The sequence below is a fragment of the Hyperolius riggenbachi genome, chromosome 6 (assembly GCF_040937935.1).
Source record: "Hyperolius riggenbachi isolate aHypRig1 chromosome 6, aHypRig1.pri, whole genome shotgun sequence".
NCBI classification, from domain to species: domain Eukaryota; kingdom Metazoa; phylum Chordata; class Amphibia; order Anura; family Hyperoliidae; genus Hyperolius; species Hyperolius riggenbachi.
This window is the reverse complement of record NC_090651.1, coordinates 226,603,317-226,623,751: the sequence shown is the minus strand read 5'-3', so window position 1 is coordinate 226,623,751 and position 20,435 is coordinate 226,603,317. Positions and strand designations below refer to the sequence as shown.

General features: G+C 42.4%; 1 protein-coding gene across 2 annotated transcripts in view; it reads left to right on the top strand.

The window, feature by feature from the left end:
- Positions 1 to 20,435, top strand: part of CEP104 (centrosomal protein 104) — a 152,724-nt gene that overhangs the window by 56,292 nt on the left and 75,997 nt on the right. For both annotated transcript variants that reach the window (XM_068240489.1, XM_068240488.1), the window contains exons 10-11: positions 3,032 to 3,235; positions 18,141 to 18,308. In XM_068240489.1, the coding sequence (XP_068096590.1) occupies positions 3,032 to 3,235; positions 18,141 to 18,308 (372 nt within the window). The remainder of the gene's footprint in view (positions 1 to 3,031; positions 3,236 to 18,140; positions 18,309 to 20,435) is intronic.

Sequence of the window (20,435 nt, the reverse complement as noted above, 5' to 3'; positions counted from 1 at the left end):
GTATATGTGCCCAGTATATGTAGCCAGGGGGTATATGTGCCCAGTATATGTAGCCAGGGGTATATGTGCCCAGTATATGTAGTCAGGGGGTATATGTGCCCAGTATATGTAGTCAGGGGGTATATGTGCCCAGTATATGTAGTCAGGGGGTATATGTGCCCAGTATATGTAGTCAGGGGGTATATGTGCCCAGTATATGTAGTCAGGGGGTATATGTGCCCAGTATATGTAGTCAGGGGGTATATGTGCCCAGTATATGTAGTCAGGGGGTATATGTGCCCAGTATATGTAGTCAGGGGGTATATGTGCCCAGTATATATGTAGTCAGGGGGTATATGTGCCCAGTATATATGTAGTCAGGGGTATATGTCCCCAGTATATGTAGGCCGGGATATATGTGCCCAGTATATGTAGGCAGGGGGTATATGTACCCAGTATATGTAGCCAGGGGTATATGTGCCCAGTATATATGTAGTCAGGGGTATATGTCCCAGAATAGGTAGCCAGGTGTCCCCCCAGCAGGAGGGGAGCAACGCAGAGAAGAGGGGGAGCTGTGTGCAGCGGTGGAGAAGGGGGCCATCTCCCCCCCCCCCCCCCTTCCCTCACCTTGGGGCTCTCCATCCCTCGCTCTCCCCTCCAGAACTAATGTGCGGGCAGCCAGCAGCGGGCGGGACTTACCTCTCCTCGTTCCGGCGCGAACACTCCACTGCCGCTAGACTGGTCTGGTTCAGACCAGAGCAGCAGCACTCAAATCCGGGGCCGGAACGAGGAGAGGTAAGTCCTGCCGGCTGCCCGCACATTACTTCTGGAGGGGAGAGTGAGAGAAGGAGAGCCCCAAGGTGAGGGAAGGAGGGGAGGGAGATGGCCCCCTTCTCCACCGCTGCTCACAGCTCTCCTTCCACTGCGCTGCTCCCTCCATACATGCCAGCGTGGATGGCGTCCACCCTCGGGAAATAGTAAGTGGACGCCGTCCACGCCCCACTTGACCCCTGGGGCTTTACCTAATTATATTATTTGGAGTTACTGACAATTTTTTTTATTTGGGGGACTCTGCCAATATTACTGCATATTGTTATTCAGGGGCACTCTGCATATTATTATTTGGGAGGCTCTCTGCATTTTGTTGTTTAGAGATAACACTGCATGTTGCCATTGGTGGTGGTGGTGGAGGCTTTCTGTCTAATTATTTTGTTTGGTGGAACTCTTTCTACAATTATGTTGTTTGTGTGTGTGGGGCGGGGCACTGCGCCTATTTGCCATATGTTGTTTGTTGGAATTTGCCTGTTATTCACTATCTGCCTGTTGGTATAAATACATATCACCAGACTTGTTCTCTCATTTGGTAATATCTACATGACATTGATATTTGTCTCTTGGTAGTATTATTTCCATGACTAGCATTTGCCTAACTATAATAATGATATACTTTTTGGTATGCTGATATTATGTACGTTTATATAATGCATTTGGCTCCACTTCAAATCTGTTGTGCCCGTGTCCCCAATTTGCTGTGGCATACTAAGCATGCTGCATAACTTTGCTTTTCTCACTAGCACACTGTAGAGGGGGCATGATGACTGCACATAATATGTCACATGGTTTATTTCATGTAGGATGTTTGACATTACTAGATATAACAGGCGTAGCATGCATGTGTGCAATCAGCAAACTTTGTGTTTCATTTCATTATTTCATCCATAGTCTTGTTCCCAGCAGTCTAAAAGTGGTAAATCATCCATTGTGTAAAAAGCTTAGCTTGGTGTAGTTGCCTTCTTAAAACAGAAGGAAATTTGCAATAATTCAGTTATAAGTGAACAATTGTGGTTACCCACAATGCACTACTACTAAATATGTAAAAAGCTTAACAGCTCCTAGGGTAGCTACATAAACACATAAATAAGTCAATGTATTAAAATGACATCTAACACTGCAGTTACATGTTTAAGTAGAAATATCACAGCAAAGACAAATACTGGAGAATTTACAATCTAGGGTGTATATTCACAAATCCTTGGTAAAACTTGAGCAGAAAGTGCACATGAAGTCTTCTGGGCTGTATGCAAACTATGTAGCACATTACACAAATAGTAACTCACTTTATTCATGCACCGTCTGTGGGGATGTTGTGAGGACTGGCAGCCAAACGAGGGATTGGAAAAGAGGCGCATCATTACAGCAGAAGGAGGAGATGTGAATGATGCAAGCAGCAGAGTTTATTAGGAATTGGAAAGGATCCAGACAGATAACTGTAGTTTACAGTGGAGGGTGTTGCAGACAGTAGCCAAGATAGTCAAGATCCAATTTTCGCAAGCATTTCAGTAGCTTCTTTGTGTGAGAATGGGCCATATTCTTGATGTGTTTTTGAACTGAAATATTATCCACGGCATCAGGCTTGCCGCCTTGAGGCTATTGGGATGTTGTTATTTATGTGTATGTTAATTACAGGCAGTGGAACAAAATAAGTTAGTAATATAATTTAGGTAATAAGTTCAGTTAACGTCAAGTTTGTGGAAATGGAAAGACATGAATGAGGAAACAGCAGCTAGACAGGAGCTGAGAGTTGAATTTGGGTGTCATTTGCATAGAAGTGGTAATGGAATTCAGAAGAATGTGTTATTTGTCAAAGCCATGAATTTATTTGAAAAACAGAAGAGGTCCAAGAACAGAACCTTGCAGTACTCCAGCAGACATGGAGCACAGTTAATGTGGGAGCAGGAGATACTAAAAGAGCACACTAACCCTGGTAGCGGGAGTCCAATGATGAGTACAATGTCCTTTATGACTAGCAATGATAGAGTCTGGTAGTAGAAGATGATCCAAGTCAGAGAAGGGATGTAAGGGATGAGTAAGGAAAAATTGCTTTTGGATTTTGAAGTCAGGAGATTGATGGGTACTTTGGTGAGGGATATTTCTGTGGAATGGTGCGGGTGGAAACCAAAATAAAGGTGTTTAAACAAGTAGTTCTACAGAGCTAGTCCAACTCAGTTGCCTGTGGTCACATACTGAAACCATGTTCTATATTTATTTTAAGATCAATGCATTGCCCTATGATGAACGGCCACTTCCAGCCCAACGGAAGCAGAAAGATGACGCATTCACTTATCTGGAGCCAGAAATGAATGACGATGTGGGTATGGACACCCCAAGGAGCAGAATCACTGGGGAGCCAGAACCACTGACTGAGAAAGCCTTGAGAGAGGCTGGGTTTGCTATTGAAGTATTTGGAGAGGCTTTGGTAAGGATTTACTTTTTTAAGGATGGTTAATGCATTATTATGCTGCAAAATTCTGTTTAGACACTGTTTGCATTTAAAGCATAAGACTGTTTAAGACCTGAGGTTTTAACTCAGCCTGACATCTCAACCATGCAATTACTTAACTATTCTTTCCCCACTGAGGAGACCTGGGAAGTGACTGCCTTTCTGCTGTTTATACACACTTCCTGTAAACTGTATAAAGCTCAAATATATAACCGCACCACCACATTACAGTCACATAGCTTGTAGACCTGGTCTGATCAATCTTCAGTTCTATGCATGTTGTTCTTGTGAATGTCCCTCCTGCTTCCAGGGCACAGACAGGAACAGGAAGTGATACTGAGACAGAGTACTAACATACAGAGCAGATTAGAGCTTGAAGCAGTTCATTTGGGCACCCGCCTCACGAATACTGTAAATTGTGGCTATACGGCACTGAGGCGGTAAGTTCGGCCGATCGGCTACAGCATTTCTTACATTCAATACTAGTTGATCGGCTACTAGGAGCCAAATGGCTAGTAGATGTGCACCAGGGGGTTAGTGTCAGATTTTAGGAATTGGTTACTGTTGGGCACTATGGAAGGGTGGGATAGTGTTTGGCTTTAGGAGGGAGAGTTAGTGTGAGAATGGGTGCTGGGTAAGTCAATAAGGAAATATCAGTATGAACAGATTTTCAATTTAGTTCAGGTGACGCTTGAAAATCAATCTGTGACTTCCAATCCTCCACCAATCAAGTGCTCTCACCCCAACTGAAAGGAACTCTCCGATTTGGTGTAGACTATGAATTACAGTAGTCTAATTTTGCCTGTAGGGCATTAAATAGGCTCCCCTCACCTCCTTCAATTCAATCAGTTTCCAAACGTGATGAGCAGTATCCATCTTGTCACCACTTGTGGAGCATGATGTTTGTGCGACCTTTTCCACACAGACCTTCGCTCCTTGTGTCTGCCTGCTCTTTCCGCTCTAGGCTCCTCCCGAACAGTTTTGTCACATTGTGACTCATCAAGGGATCATCCCTGACATGCTCTGATGAATCACGAGGTGTGGCAAAACTGGATAACAGCAGCCTAATGCGGGAAGGAGTAGTCAAACACAAGGAGCGGAGGTCCGTGTGCTCCTCAAGCTCGATTGTACTATCATGCATACGAATGTAACTTTTTAATAAAGTTTTTAGGTTTTATGCAACTATATTGTGCAATGAAGGCATATTTGCTTACATTGAGGTATTGAAAAGGAATGTTATGCCCTGATAACTTGGTGGATTGGAGGAGGAGCCTATTTAATGCCCCACAGACGAAATTAAACGATTGTAATTTGTGGTCTACACCAATCGGTGAGTTCCTTTCACTCGGGTTGAGATCACTTGATTGGTGGATTATCGGATTATCGGAAGTCACATCCTGATGTTGAAGCGCTTTCTGATCTAAATTGAAATCTGTTCTTACTGATATTTTTCTACTGACTTACCCAGTGCTAATTCTCACACTAACCCTCCCTCCTAATGCCAAACACTATCCTACCCTTCCTAGCACCCAGTACTAACCAACTCCTAAAATCTGTCACCCCTATATTATACAGTACATGGAGGTATTAGTGCTGTATTACTGGTAATTATACAGTAGTAAGAACATAACTATTGTTTCATCGTTGTCACCCTGCGCTGCTATATGCACTCATTAGAGCTGACTATAAATCAGATATGCAATAAAGCTTTTACATAGGAGTGGACAATAATGTGTGCTGGAGGGGGAGTTAACCAGGGAGAGGCATGAAGAAATTGGCAGTATGCATAAAGCCCTGGTTTAAAAGTATGAAGTATTCAGGCTGCTGTTTTTGCAATCAGTAATCTCGGCAGCTGTAAGATATCCATACTGTAGCCAAATCAGCAGTGCTTTCCATTTGCATTACTGATCACAGAGCAATTTGGGAATGGTGAAATATATTTATGTTCTAAATATAGTAATCCTTTCAATTATACCCCAAAATGCTGTTTAAAGCCTACCTGAAGTGAATAAAAAATGAGATACCTCAGTAGAGAGAAGCTTCTGAATAGTCCAGATGTGCCCCTGATCTTCTTACACCCTTCCGTTGCTGCACTGTGACCCTCTGCAAATATTCAACATAAATGTTAAATATTGCTCACAGCTGAGCTCCCCTTCCATGTATGAGTGCGGCTGCACTGCACTGCACAGGTGGAAGTTACAGCTTGTGCAGTAGCACGGAGCTGTTCTTGCACGGCTGTTTACTCCGTGCACAAGCAGCTCCATGTTACTGCGCAGGTTCAAACTCTACTGATGCCTGGGCCATGCTTGTACACAGAGTGGAGTGCCACTTTGAAGAAGTAGAGGGTCCTGATGAGCATTGGTAGGGCCGATGAGGATCAGGGAAGCCCCTTCAAACCCTGCTGTCACAATAGAAGGTGAAGGCTGTGCCCTGGGCTCTGCTGTATTGCACAGTGCTGTTATTACCTTTTCAACAAGAAGAGATAACAGAATGGTAACTTACCAGTGAGTGTATTACATGCACTGTCCATTCAAGAGTCTAGGAGAGGGGCTTTGTACATCCTGTGCTGCTCAGCTTGAGAGAATTGTTTTTTTCTAGCTAGGTGCCTATACACTATTTGATTTTTCCGGCATATTCGGTCACTATGACCGAATCTGCCAAAGACCAACATGGCCAATCAAAATAATAGGACAAAGTGGTACATTTTGGTCAAATGGGGTTGGGGCAGGGAAATGGAGTTATGAATGCCCATGGCCTAGAAACAGTGACGGGCACCCTAGGACTACACCCAGCTAACAGTGCTCCCCTGGCCCCTACAGAGTATTGGTGGCAGCAGAGTGCACTCCCCAATCACCTGTCCAGCCTTCATATACCTGGTGACGTACATGTGACATACATGTAAAAAATGCTACCCATGGTGGTGCCATTTTTAACAGGGCGCCTCTGGCACCCTTTTTACCTTCATCTCCACGATGCCCTTACTCCAAGACCCTGCAGTGCTACATGAGTACATACATGCTGTCGGTCATGGAGTATGGGCACTGGGAAGATGAAGACAGAAGCACACAGGAAGGAGCGTACCAGCTGGATAGGTGAGAGCTAAGTGTGCTCCACTGCGCGGGCACAGGATGTCTGCGGGGGACCATTAGAAGCCCCAAGTAAGTTCAATTCATTTTCCCCCGACCCCCCCCCCCCCCCCCCCCCTTTCCTCCTCTACAGTATTCCTTTAAGCTGTGTGGCTGGACTGTCTGAATCACAGGATTTCTCAAAATAAACATCTTTGGCTGATAATGTACTTCACGTATTCTGCAATTCAGTAATGTGTATAGCTGTGTGTCTGGAGTGCTGCTTTACATCTTCATATTGTGGTGATGAACCACTAAAATACGGGCACTGATTAACATTGCATCAATGGCTCCAGCATCTGTTATGCTTTAGAGGCAATGCTCATACAGTGCCAAGATCCTAGTGGTTATGGCACAAGAAAGGCTGCTGCTGGCGTAAATCTTTGTGGGTGAGTTTTACATCTGTGAGTAACTGCTAATTCCTCCTGACTCCTTTTAAAATCCAGGTGATTCCTCAATTTTAAAAAGAAATAAATAAATAATTTTAAATGCATTACTATTGGTCTGCAGTGTAGTCTGTACTCCACTTCCTTCCAGCATAGATACAAGATCTTCTCCTATGTGCCTGGCTGGCTGCAAAACACTTCCCCGAAGGCCAAATCAGATGTTCCATTTGGAAGTTACCTTGGTGTGAGTCTTGAATGCCATTAATTGAAATGAGATTTGAAGTGCTATAGAACACCTATTACAGCCAATGGACTTTCCTTCTACCATTCCTTAATGATGGAACTGCTAACTGAAAACTCTTGTACCTATTTATATCTGCTAAATTATAATATAACTTTATACAGTATTTGTGACCACGTCCAGCTTCTGTATTTAGGGAGGGGTCGAGTTATAGGAAGTTACCTTCTGCTTATAAATTACTTTTCCCTACCTCCTCCCTCATAGAGACACATTACTACTTTCCACTGGGCCAATAACACAGACATTACTGTGACTGACAGCTGTATCATGCCTGTGGAAAGCCGTGCAGTTTGTGTCCATTTCCAAATGGCGCATCAGTTGTTGCCACAGCAACATGTCTCTGAAGGAGATGGAGGGTTGAGAAAGCAAGCTATAAGGAGAAGAGGGCTTCCTGAAACTCTGCTCCTTCTGATATATAGGTGCTGGACATAGACAAAGGTAATGTATATATTTATATATTTAAAATAGAATGGTGGGGATATTATGTTACACTAACTACACTTCGACCTAACAGTAGGTATAAGCCAACCATGTCATTGGCGATTGGTCACCCATAATGCTCACAAATAGATGTCCTTAGTGTGTATGTATCACTAGATACCTGCACTGCATCAGCTTAAAGAGGAACTCCAGTGAAAATAATGTAATAAAAAAAGTGCTTCATTTTTACAACAATTATGTATAAATGATTTAGTCAGTGTTTGCCCATTGTAAAATCTTTTAATTCCCTGATTTACATTTTGACATTTATTACATGGTGACATTTTTACTGTTGCAGGTGATGTAGCTGCTGCATGCCTTTTTGGCAGTTGGAAACAGCTGTAAACAGCTATTTCCTACAATTTAACAAGGTTCACTGACCGGAAACTGCCAGGAGTACCACGATCCTCATAGTTTCTTGTTGGAGAGGTTTCACCACAATCAGTCATACAGCGCCCCCTGATGGTCTGTTTGTGAAAAGGAATATATTTCTCATGTAAAAGGGGGTATCAGCTACTGATTGGGATCAAGTTCAATTCTTGGTCGGAGTTTCTCTTTAAAGTGACCATATAGGCAGTTTACAAACTAAACATACTGTATTTTGATGTCCCTGCACTCCACTGGTAAGGCCCCATTTACATTTAATCAGTTGCTCTCAGTTATAACTGAAAGGACAAATGATATTCAAGTAAGGCCCATGTTTTCCCATGGCACGGTTCACACTTTTTTCATAATGCACTGCTATGGAGAATAAAAAAAACTGATTAAGTGTAAACGGGGCCTTAGTTTAACTGCAAGTGCATACCTCAGTTTATTCCTGTTTAATAGTAAAGTCATTTTCTGCCTAGATTGAAATTTGATTATGCCTGAGAAACAAATGCTGATGGTTGTGCCTCACAGATGCATGCTGGGACATTTCATCAATAGGCGCAGCTGCCTCACACATCCTCTGCCACTCTGTAGTTGCGCAGATATATCACAGTTGAGCATCATGTGCTTTTGTAACCATACACCCTTTGTGCATATAAACATGTAAGAGGGATTATAAGGTGTTGCTTGCCACCAATGAAAACATAGGCTCATAAAGCCATAAAATGTTATTTTGTACTTGGTCCTGCATGAATTGTGGGGGAAAAAAAGAATTGGGACACAGACATTAGTAAAATTAAGAGCTATTCACTTTCCCCACCGCTATCTAGAACTAGCAGAGAAGTTCTGTCCTGAATTGCCATTAAAGGGAATTAAGCAGCATTTTTAATGTAAATATAGTTTAAAAAAAAACTTCCACTTTACCTCATTTTTTACATTTAAGAGTCAGTACAGGCTGTATGGGGGGAAGGGGACAGTGCACTGTGCTTCAAACAGTTAAGAGAAGTTACACATACTGAACTTTGCACCCTGACGCTGTCTAAGGCCAGTGAAAAGGGGGGCAGTTTACGTCTCGAACATGGCTGCTCCTACAGCTATTTGAAACCAGGAGAAACTGAAAGAAAATATAGATGATATAATCCAGGGCACTGCTGCAGATTGCCATTACGATACTCTGGGTAAATCACTGTGTCTGCCACTGATTTTAAACTTTGATATTTGCTGAGATCCCTTCAAAGAGAAGGCCTAGACACAGACACCGCAAAACTTTTTACTGGTTCCAAATCTGAATCTGATTACAGTAAGGCTGGCACAAGTACAAACTACATGTTACAGAGTCCCCACTACAGTGTCTGCAAGCCATCGAGCGGTCCTTATACAACTGCCAGGAATGCAAATCAGAAACGGAGGCCTCAGCTGTATATGGTACTTTTGCAGACTTATGGGAAATTGTGTAGACAACAGATTAGATTGTTCAGGACATCCGGTACTGTGAATGTTGTACGTCTTCCGGCATGAGAAATGAGCAAAAAATGAATTTATTGTATTTGGGTATGTGTATCATTCTGCCACATAAAACTTAAAAAAAAAAATATTTAGTCCAGAGCTCCTCTATAAATCTAAGAGTCACCTGGATTTTTCAAGGAGTCAGGAGAAATTAGCAGTTATTCAGAGCTGTAAAACTCACCCGCAGTGATTTAGGCCAGAGGTAGCCTGTCTCATGCCATAACCGCTTGGTTCTTGGCAGGGTACGAGCGCCGTCACTAAAACATAACAGATGTTAGAGCTGTACACGTAACTTATTCATTGCCTGTATGACCCCACTTTCTCACCAAAACATTGAGAGTTATACTGTAAACTTTACAATACAGATTGTGTAGTGTCTCTTTCTGCAGATTTCAGATCTCAACATGGCTACTTCCACCATAAAGTACATAACTGCTTGTCTTTAAAAGGTCAGTTATGTTAGTTCTGGGCAGACAGTGGTAGACTAGCTCATGCATTGGCATCCGCTTCAGTTTTGAGACCTCCCCTCCAGAGTGCTCAGCCACTGAGCCTCACTTCTGCTGCTGCATAGCATACTGGTCAAGGATGTTGCCTTTGATGTAGGGTTTGAGCCTTTGACAAGGGTTCGAAACGAGGCTCTAGCCAGTACGTAAAACGGTAAGGAGGATTTGGCCAAAGCTCTCTAATGATCCTGGTTGTCCATCAGAAGAAATGTGCAATATAGAATATATTGAAAGTAAATTAGTGTTAGTAAAAATCTATAGGAATCACTGTGGCAGGTGCAAAGAGAAATGTGTAGAGCTTTCAGGTGTATACCTAAAGCTTAGAAAACACTTTATTTTCAGCTAGGGATTGTGACTGTCTTAAGGATCCAGCTTGTTGACACTGATGTTATTCTTTAGCTGTCCCCAGTGGGGTACCTCTTGCTCACCTCATCTATCTCTGTACAATGTTCATCTCTAAACTTTCACCTGAAATGTCCACTAATATTGTTCTTGCCAACAGTTATTACAAACATGGCCGGCCTTAGGTTTTACAGCGCCCTGAGCGAAACCTGAATTGTGTGCCCCCCACCTTCATCCTCTTCGCGCGTGCACACACATAGGCCCATATGCAATTTACCTTTTTTCTTCAGTTACCTCATAGAACAATGGTTTCCAACCTTTTTGAAGTCGTAACACATCACGCCAAATGTTCAGATCTCCGTGACACATCACAAATGTATAATAGTAAAATGCCCTCAGACTCAGTATAGGTAGGTAGCCAGGTATAGGTGCCCCCAGTATAGGATCTCATGTGTAGGTGCCCTCAATATAGGTAGACATGCATAGGTTCCCTCAGTATAGGGAGTCAGTTGTAGGTCTCCTCCATAGGTAGCCAGGCGTTGGTGCCTCCAGTATAGGTAGCCAGGTGTTGGTGCCCTCAGTATAGGTAACCAGCTATTGGTGCTCTCAGTATAGGTAGTCAGCTATAGGTGCCCTCAGTATAGGTAGCCAGCTATAGGTGCCCCCAGTATAGGAAGTCAGGTGTAGGTGCCCTCAGTATAGGTAGCCAGCTATAGGTGCCCCCAGTATAGGAAGTCAGGTGTAGGTGCCCTCAGTATAGGTAGACAGCTATAGGTGCCTCCAGTATAGGAAGTCAGGTGTAGGTGCCCTCAGTATAGGTAGCCAGCTATAGGTGCCCCCAGTATAGGAAGTCAGGTGTAGGTGCCCTCAGTATAATTAGCCAGCTATAGGTGCCCCTTTGGAAGCCGGCGCCCTGAGCGACCGCTCCGGTCGCTCAGGTCAAAGGCCGGCTATGATTACAAAGTGTGTACATAGCTTTAGAGATGATGCGATAAGGAGTTAGAACTGTTTTATTACTGATGCCTATGTTCCAGTTGCAGAGCTTTTTCTCACTTCCTGTTCTAGTGGTAGCAAGAAGTTTTGAATCAGGATGATACCATTTATTCTAGTGGTAGGAAAGTATGTTTTCTCATTGGTACACCGGCAAAAACGTATAATTATTCTGGGCTGCATCAAAACATAAAGGTTTTCTTTTGATACTTGGATATTCTTAGCAACCAGAACAGCTTCACTGACACTAAGAAAAATGACAGGGAATTTTTCACAGTTACTTTATCTTCCACCTATTACTATTGCTGTAGAGCTTTAGCAAGTCATCAGCTTGCTCAGGAAGGAACATCATCATCTGTCTTTTGAGCCAAAGAAACCAAACCGCATGACTTATCCCAGCTGAGCGTGACTGTCTTCTGCATAGATGATCTGTAGAGGTCTAGTTAGAAGAATTTTGCTGCCCCATTGGTATTACTTCCTTACTGATTGGGTTTCAGAACATCTCTGGAAGTGGACAACCCTTGAAAGAAGATTCTGGCATCAGCTCTTTGCTTTTTTTAACACATTTTTATTAAACTTGTGAAAGATACATAACAAGCGCCCTTACACAGAAGGTGAACATATATATACTACTGACAGGCATGATGATTACAATAATGCTCACAAATAATTACTTAAACATTCGACACCTGTATTTGCATAATGAGAAACTTTCACAAATATTTTCCTCTTAAACCCCTCTATCCCTCCCCTTCCCTTCCTCCCTCCCTCCCCCCCCCCCAGTCACCATCTCGTCTTTTAATTTTTCCAAAAATATTGGTAAAGGGTGTCGTATGGAATCGTGTTCCATTTAGCATGTGTGTTATGTCTAGGGCGACTCTCTTACAGCCGAGTTTTTCCCAGTTCTCCCAGAAGGTCTCTTTTAGTGTACCAGGATGCATACTGATATGGTATCATAATATTGCCAATCTCTTCTGTTGGGAAAGATTGAAGAATAAAGTGTTTCCAAATTCGAAAAAATCGTGTTGTTATTGTTTCCTTGTGCATTTGGGTCTCCACATTTGCTAGGTAGAACATATGTAGAAGTTCTTGTTTAATGTCCCAGGTGGTCGGGGAGCTTGAGTAGATCCATTTATTATATAATACCTTTCGTGAAACAAGATTATATGAGCTAGAGGAGGTAGACTTTTTTTTCCCTACTGAGGATGTACTTGGGCCCTCAGTCTTTGGATCATAGAAATTAAACAAACATAGCTGGGGATGAGCTCTATTTTACATTTGCATATGCTCAGAATATACAGTGGTGTGAAAAACTATTTGCCCCCTTCCTGATTTCTTATTCTTTTGCATGTTTGTCACATTTAAATGTTTCTGCTCATCAAAAACCGTTAACCATTAGTTAAAGATAACATAATTGAACACAAAATGCAGTTTTAAATGATGGTTTTTATTATTTAGTGAGAAAAAAAACTCAAAACCTACATGGCCCTGTGTGAAAAAGAAATTGCCCCCTGAACCTAATAACTGGTTGGGACACCCTTAGCAGCAATAACTGCAATCAAGCGTTTGCGATAACTTGCAACGAGTCTTTTACAGCGCTCTGGAGGAATTTTGGCCCACTCATCTTTGCAGAATTGTTGTAATTCAGCATTATTTGAGGGTTTTCTAGCATGAACCACCTTTTTAAGGTCATGCCACAACATCTCAATAGGATTCAGGTCAGGGCTTTGACTAGGCCACTCCAAAGTCTTCATTTTGTTTTTCTTCAGCCATTCAGAGGTGGATTTGCTGGTGTGTTTTGGGTCATTGTCCTGCTGAAGCACCCAAGATCGCTTCAGCTTGAGTTGACGAACAGATGGCCGGACATTCTCCTTCAGGATTTTTTGGTAGACAGTAGAATTCCTGGTTCCATCTACCACAGCAAGCCTTCCAGGTCCTGAAGCAGCAAAGCAACCCCAGACCATCACACTACCACCACCATATTTTACTATTGGTATGATGTTCTTTTGCTGAAATGCTGTGTTACTTCTACGACAGATTTAACAGGACACGCACCTTCCAAAAAGTTCAACTTTTGTCTCGGCGGTCCACAAGGTATTTTCCCACAAGTCTTGGCAATCATTGAGATGTTTTTTTTTAGCAAAATTGAGACGAGCCTTAATGTTCTTTTTGCTTAAAAGTGGTTTGCGCCTTGGATATCTGCCATGCAGGCCATTTTTGCCCAGTCTCTTTCTTATGGTGAAGTTGTGAACACTGACCTTAATTGAGGCAAGTGAGGCCTGCAGTTCTTTAGATGTTGTCCTGGGGTCTTTTGTGGCCTCTCGGATGAGTTTTCTCTGCGCTCTTGGGGTAATTTTGTTCAGCCAGCCACTCCTGGGAAGGTTCATCACTGTTCCATGTTTTTGCCATTTGTGGATAACGGCTCTCACTGTGGTTGGCTGGAGTCCCAAAGCTTTAGAAATGGCTTTATAACCTTTACCAGACTGATAGATCTCAATTACTTTTGTTCTCATTTGTTCCTGAATTTCTTTGGATCTTGGCATGATGTCTAGCTTTTGAGGTGCTTTTGGTCTACTTCTCTGTGTCAGATAACTCCTATTTAAGTGATTTCTTGATTGGAACAGGTGTGGTAGTAATCAGGCCTGGGGGTAACTACAGAAATTGAACTCAGGTGTGATAAACCACAGTTAAGTTATTTTTTTTAACAAGGGGGGCAATCACTTTTTCACACAGGGCCATGTAGGTTTTGAGTTTTTTTTCCTCACTAAATAATAAAAACCATCATTTAAAACTGCATTTTGTGTTCAAGTTATGTTATCTTTGACTAATAGTTAACGGTTTTTGATGAGCAGAAACATTTGTGTGACAAACATGCAAAAGAATAAGAAATCAGGAAGGGGGCAAATAGTTTTTCACACCACTGTATTTCTGGACCTTTGCCCAGAAGACCTGTATTATTCTGCAAGACCATAGACAGTGGAACATATTAGCATTTGGGGTATGGCACTTGGGACAGCATGGTTGATAGTTTGAGGGTGATTTTTTTATATTTAATGTTGAAAGCATACTTTGCGTGGTGAATCATTTTGAAATTAGACTCTCTGGCCGACTCATCTATGATTAGCGAGAGAATTAGGTTGTTACCTTCAATAATATGTGCACTCAAATTTTCGCTCTGAACTTCTTTTGTCCATGAGGAAAAGTTGTGGTAAGCTTTCTTTTCTAAAGATGGGTATGTTATACATTTTTGAATTTCTGATAAAGATAATTTTGGTCTTTGGGGATTAAAAAAATTGTCAAATGAGTTAACATTGCCATGTTATCTCCAAGGCTAGACATATAGGATTTTAATTGGGCGAAATATAGGAAGTGTGACTTGGGGATGTTGTATAATGCTCTCAGTTCTAGGAAGTTATACCATCTGTTTTTCTTACAATACCAGAGATTTCCCAGTTTAGATATCCCCTTCGATTCCCACAACAAAAAGCCCCCATGAGATATACTAGGCAGGAAACCTGGATGACCCCATAACGGCATGTATTTGGATATTTTTGACGGCTGCTCAAAAAGGTATCTTGTTTCCTTCCATGTAACCCAGGTATCCCTGACCATCCTGCTATATTTTAGTGTAACAGGAAGATCTTTATAGGAGGTATGCAGGACTGCCATAGGATGCCAAGGTTCCATGAAAGCATTTTCTAGGTCGTAGTTTGAATAGAAGTTGGATTGTTTTTCCCAATCCCTTATATGCCTGGATAGACATGCTAGATTGTAAAATCTGATATTGGGTAAATTCAGCCCTCCCCATTCTTTAGGTAATTTTAGTTTTGAGTATGCTATCCTGACCTTGCGTCCTCTCCAAAGAAATTTGTTAAAGGCTCTCTCCAGTACCTGTACATCCTTATGCTTTATTAATAGTGGAATTGTTTGTAAGGGATAAAGAATTTTACCGAAACACGTGGATTTCAGGACTGCTGCTCTGCCCATTAGATTTATAGGAAGATTTTGCCAGTGCTCTAGCTTCTGTCTAATAAGTTGAAAAAGGGGTAGGTAATTTAGGTCATAGAGGGAATCAGGATCTCTTGTGAAGCTGATTCCTAGGTATTTGACTTGTTTCTTGATGGATATTGAAGAATTCACCATTAGTTTCGGAAGTTCTGTCTGTGAGGAAAGGCATAGTATTTCACTTTTGCTTAGATTAATTATAAACCTGCTTAGCAAACCTATGTTATTTATGATCTCTATTACCTTTTGTAATTCTTCATGGGGTTTGGCCATAAATAAAAGCACATCATCTGCAAAAGCAGCTTGGGTGACAGACATTCTTCCTATGGGAATCCCTGTAATTTGATCGTTTAGTCTTCTAATTAAAGGTTCAAGAGCTAAACTAAATAGCAGGGGTGAGAGGGGACACCCCTGCCGTGCGCCTTTTTCTAGCATAAAGCGGGTAGAAAGGAAACCAGGAGTGTAAATTTTTGCACAAGGATTGTCTTGTAATGCAGTTAGAAGATTCCAAAATGGACCCTGAAAGTTCATTTTGATATGGACTGACCTCAACCATTTCCACTTGACGTTGTCGAATGCTTTTTCGGCATCCAACAGCAGCAAAGCATGATGTTTACTCGTAGTAGGGTGGGCCTTGGTATGATCTAGTACTGTCAGGACTTTTCTTATGTTCATTACTGCAGATCTGTTGCGTATGAATCCTGCTTGTGTTGGGCTTACTAATTTGTGCATAAGACCCGCCAGCCTATCGGCCATAATCTTCGTTAATATTTTAATATCCTGATTTATTAGACATATGGGCCGATACGCTGCCGGGTCTGTGGGATCTTTACCTGGCTTGGGGAGTAGCTTAATATGAGCTAGTTTGGCTGAGGTTGGCATTTGTCCATTTTTGAGTATGTTGTTGAATAGGTTTTGGAGATGCGGTGCTATCTTTGCTTTCAAGAGTTTATAGAATTCTGGGGAAAGCCCATTTGGGCCCGGGGATTTGTGGTTCGCCAAGTTTTTAATGGTCACTAAAATTTCTTCCTGGGATATGTCTGCATTTAAAAAAAGAAGCTCTTCCTGTGTTAGTGAGGGTAACGAAATAGACTTAAGTATGCTCTCAATTTGGAGATCTTGGTCTGTGGGATCTTTGTCACTGTAAAGAACACTATAAAATTTACGAAACTGATCATTTACTTGTTTAGGGTCCGAAATAAGTTGACCTAAGTTGTTTTTAATCGTTGGGATGTTGGTGGACGGGCGAGAGCCTTTTACATTGTTGCTTAGCATTTTTCTGATTTTATTCCCAAATCTTCTAAACCTTATCTCCCTATAAGTTCCACATACATGGTCTTTCATTTTGAGCCAGTTATCTGTTTATAATTTCTTCTTGGACCATTGTAGCTTAGTAGCTGGATTGGGGTTAGTTTGGAAGTTAATTAAGGCCTCTCTGGCTTCTTTTACTACCTTTTGATAATTTACTTGGGCCTCCTTTCTTTTACCCGCTACATAGGATATTATTTTGCCCCTAAGGACAGGTTTGGCTGCTTCCCAAAATAATTTAACATCAGGTATATGTTGCTTATTGTCTTCCTGGTATTCATGCCACCATTGTTTGAGGAGCTCAGTGAACTGTTCATCCTGATAAAATTGTACGGGGAATCTCCAAAGTATATCTGTGCCCCTGGGAATGGATTCTTTCATTGAGAAGACTATTGGGGAGTGGTCTGAGATGACCATGTCCAATATGACTGATGCACCCTTGTTACAGCTCTGTCAGATACTAGAAAGTTGTCTATTCTGGTCCACACAGCATGCGGGGCAGAATAGAATGTGTAAGATCTGTCCCAATGGGTGCATTGTCCTCCAGACATCCACAAGTTTTGTGTCTAGTGCAAAAGCATTTAGGCAATCAGCTTTTTTCTGGTCTGTTTGGGGTATCGAGACCCCCGGGGATCTATCTTCTGTTGTGTTCATAACCGTGTTGAAGTCACCCCCCACCACCCAATTTGAGGATGTGTCTTGAAGAATCAGTTCACTGAGCTTCCCCATGAACGATAAGTTATCAGCATTCGGTCCATATACATTCAGGAGGTTGAGTATTTCATTTCCAATTTGCAGCTGAATTCTCACCCATCTACCCGAACCATCCGATTGGTAATTAAGAACCTTTCCCTGGAATGGCATCAGTTCTAACCAAGGCCCATAACTCGCCAACACTGTGTTGACACTATGGCCACTATGGCTAAGTGTTAGCACGCCAGTGAAAAGGCACTTAGGATGCGAAAACGGCCGATTCATGCACTAATATGTGCGCAAGCATTTGCTCACGCAAAGGTTAGCGCTGCACGCAAAACGTTGTACCAGTGCGCGCAAAAAAACGTCGCACCGTTCGCACTCAAAATAGCCTGAAAAGCTATTTTACACACGAACGGTGCGACGTTTCACGCGCATCGGTGCGACATTTTGGGCGCACCAACTTAATGCGCGATCAGTAACAGCGTTGGATGTGCTTAGCACCCTAGTTTGCACGTCCAAAGCTTTTAGGCGTGCTAACTGTGTTAGCACCCTTTTGTGAATCGAGCCCTATGAATGGTCATCTGTGAAGGATACTTATCCACCCCACTCGAGTTTTGCTGCTGCACAGGGTCTTGATGTTTCGCCCTCGTGTAGAGTGTCTGTGCCCCTTAGCATGACATGTGCTAACTCAACAACCAATCACTGTGCCCAAGAATAGTTATATTTGGTAAGAGTGGGTATGCAGATCTTGAAATACTAAGATTTTAAGACTTGCATAGATGTATGATACTGAATGGGGAGGACAATTAGGTCAGGTTTCATTGTAATACTCGTTCATTATTTTATTTTTTATTACTTGTCTGCTATTAGGTTGCTGGAGCTTATTCAAAGACCTGGTCATACAGAGAAGATGCCTTACTGGCAGTTTACAAGAAACTATCTGACATGCCAACCACAACCTCTAAGGATGACTTGAAGAATATTCTAAGAGCTGCCATATTCCTTGTGCGCAGAGCCATTAAAGACAAAGTGTCTTCTGTAAGTCATTGCATGCATATTTTGAGATGAAAAATGTGTTTAGTTTTTTTCAGAATATGTACTCATCCACACACCACTTTCTATGTCACATGACGTTACTTTCTTACCATGTTTTTGTACATACAAGACAAAACTATTCCAAAGCATTCATAGCAGAAACAAAATCGGATGGGAAAATCGAAGCTTGCTTGCAGTCACTGGACTGTGTTTAAAAGGAGCAATAGAGGCTCCTTTTTTCAGATGCTTACTTATGCAGCAAGATGGGGGTTTCTGAGCAGTCCATACTTTAAAGTGAACCTGAGACCAAGCAAGCAAAATATACTTACCTGGGGCTTCTTCCAGCCCCCTGTAGTCCATATGCTCCCTCGGAGTCCATCCAGTCCCCTACCTTGCACTGCTGTGAGGCCCACGATCCTACTAGAAACTTGCCCACTGCCTAGGCATGATCCTGGCTGCAAACACTCCCCCCTCCCCACTGCGTAAACACAGTTACAGTGTTTATGAACTACACATGCGCAGAACATGGTCGGGGTGAACAATAGATGGTACGGGGCATGCGCAGTGGGCCCCAATTTACGAGGCTGACAGCCCCTAACCTTCGTTTCACAGCTCTCAGCTGCTTCATCAGAGGCAACACTCTCTGCTCTTGTATACAAAATTACATCATGGAGCACATAGAAATTAGACAATTATGTCAAAAGGAAAATCTTGCACCACTCCAAAAATGTGGCCATAATTATGCTCACTTTATGTCATCCAGAGTGTAGTATAACTCTTCATCCTGGACATCTCTGCCATTCGTACATGAACAACTGATGCATGCACGACCTCCATGATGCGGTTTTATATACAAGGGCAGAGATTATTGCCTTTGATGAAGCAGCCTGAGAGCTGTGCAACATACGTTAGGCGGTTGTTGTGGATTTGAGGATGCATTTTGTAGCATGAATCATGATTGTTTGTAAATAATTTAGATGACTATAACCTGGATTGTACATTGTATTTAATTAATTATATAGTGTCCATAAAACCTCAACTTTTTGTGCAGTTGAAATATTTATAATTGAAGCATTGGAGGAAGGACAGTGAGACTAATAATAAGGTGTTTTTTAAGAGGTCTTTAACTTCCCACCACATCAAAATACTAAAAAATCTATAATGTTTTAGCAGAAGTTCCCCATTTAAAGTTGACCCTATTTTCTTTTAGCCAGCCGTTTCAGGATTTACCTTCCCAGTTAAAACAAACTCTTCAGCCTCTGCAACAAAACACAGACACACATAAAATCACCAGTCAATGTCCCATAGTGCCAGGTCACTAATTCAATCTTTAGTGTTAAGCTGGGTACACACTCTGCTCTGTGGGCCGGCAGTCAGTGATCGGGACACATCCTTGGACGGCAGTTGGGGGCCTAGGCTATACATACCTACAGGCTCGGGATGTGTTCTGTCACTGTGGAATACAGTGACGGGACGATGTGCGGCATGAAACTGAGAGGCTGAAGCAGAGTAGAGAACAATACCGTTGGACTGCTTTTGGGTGAGGTGATCCCGCATGCCGGAATTTCCTGCCTAGCACCACCGTCGTGACCAGTAGCGGTGGAGTCCGAGCTGGAACAGGAGATCCAGGCCCTTACCCTGGATGTCCGTGTGCCAGTAACGTCACTGGCACATAGACATCCTCCTGGTGAGACTCCGCGTCTCCAATTCGCGCTGAGACTCCACCATTGCTGGCCACGGCAGTTGTGGTAGGCTGCACCCTGTAATTTAAAGGGACAGATACCCGTGAGAGGCGTCTAATATTTTTAATAAAAGCTAACTGTGTTTCAAGCTTGTCTCTCTGCTGGCTTAATAACCGTTTATTGTAGTCTAATTGAGCCAGGTTTGTAATCGGTGAAAAAACTTTGCACAGCCACACTTCCCAAGTGTTCTCTCTAAGAAGAAGTTTAACATTTGACCAAGAGCCTCCATAAAGCCTCTTCTAATTCATGGTCTATATTAAGTTACCAATGTCCTAATTTGTGTTTCTTGCCAATACATTTCTCTATTGGAGGCTTGACTATCTGTAGAACAGTTTCATTTGGAAAGCTCAGTGTTCTATGGGTCACACGTGCAAATTCACCATGAGAA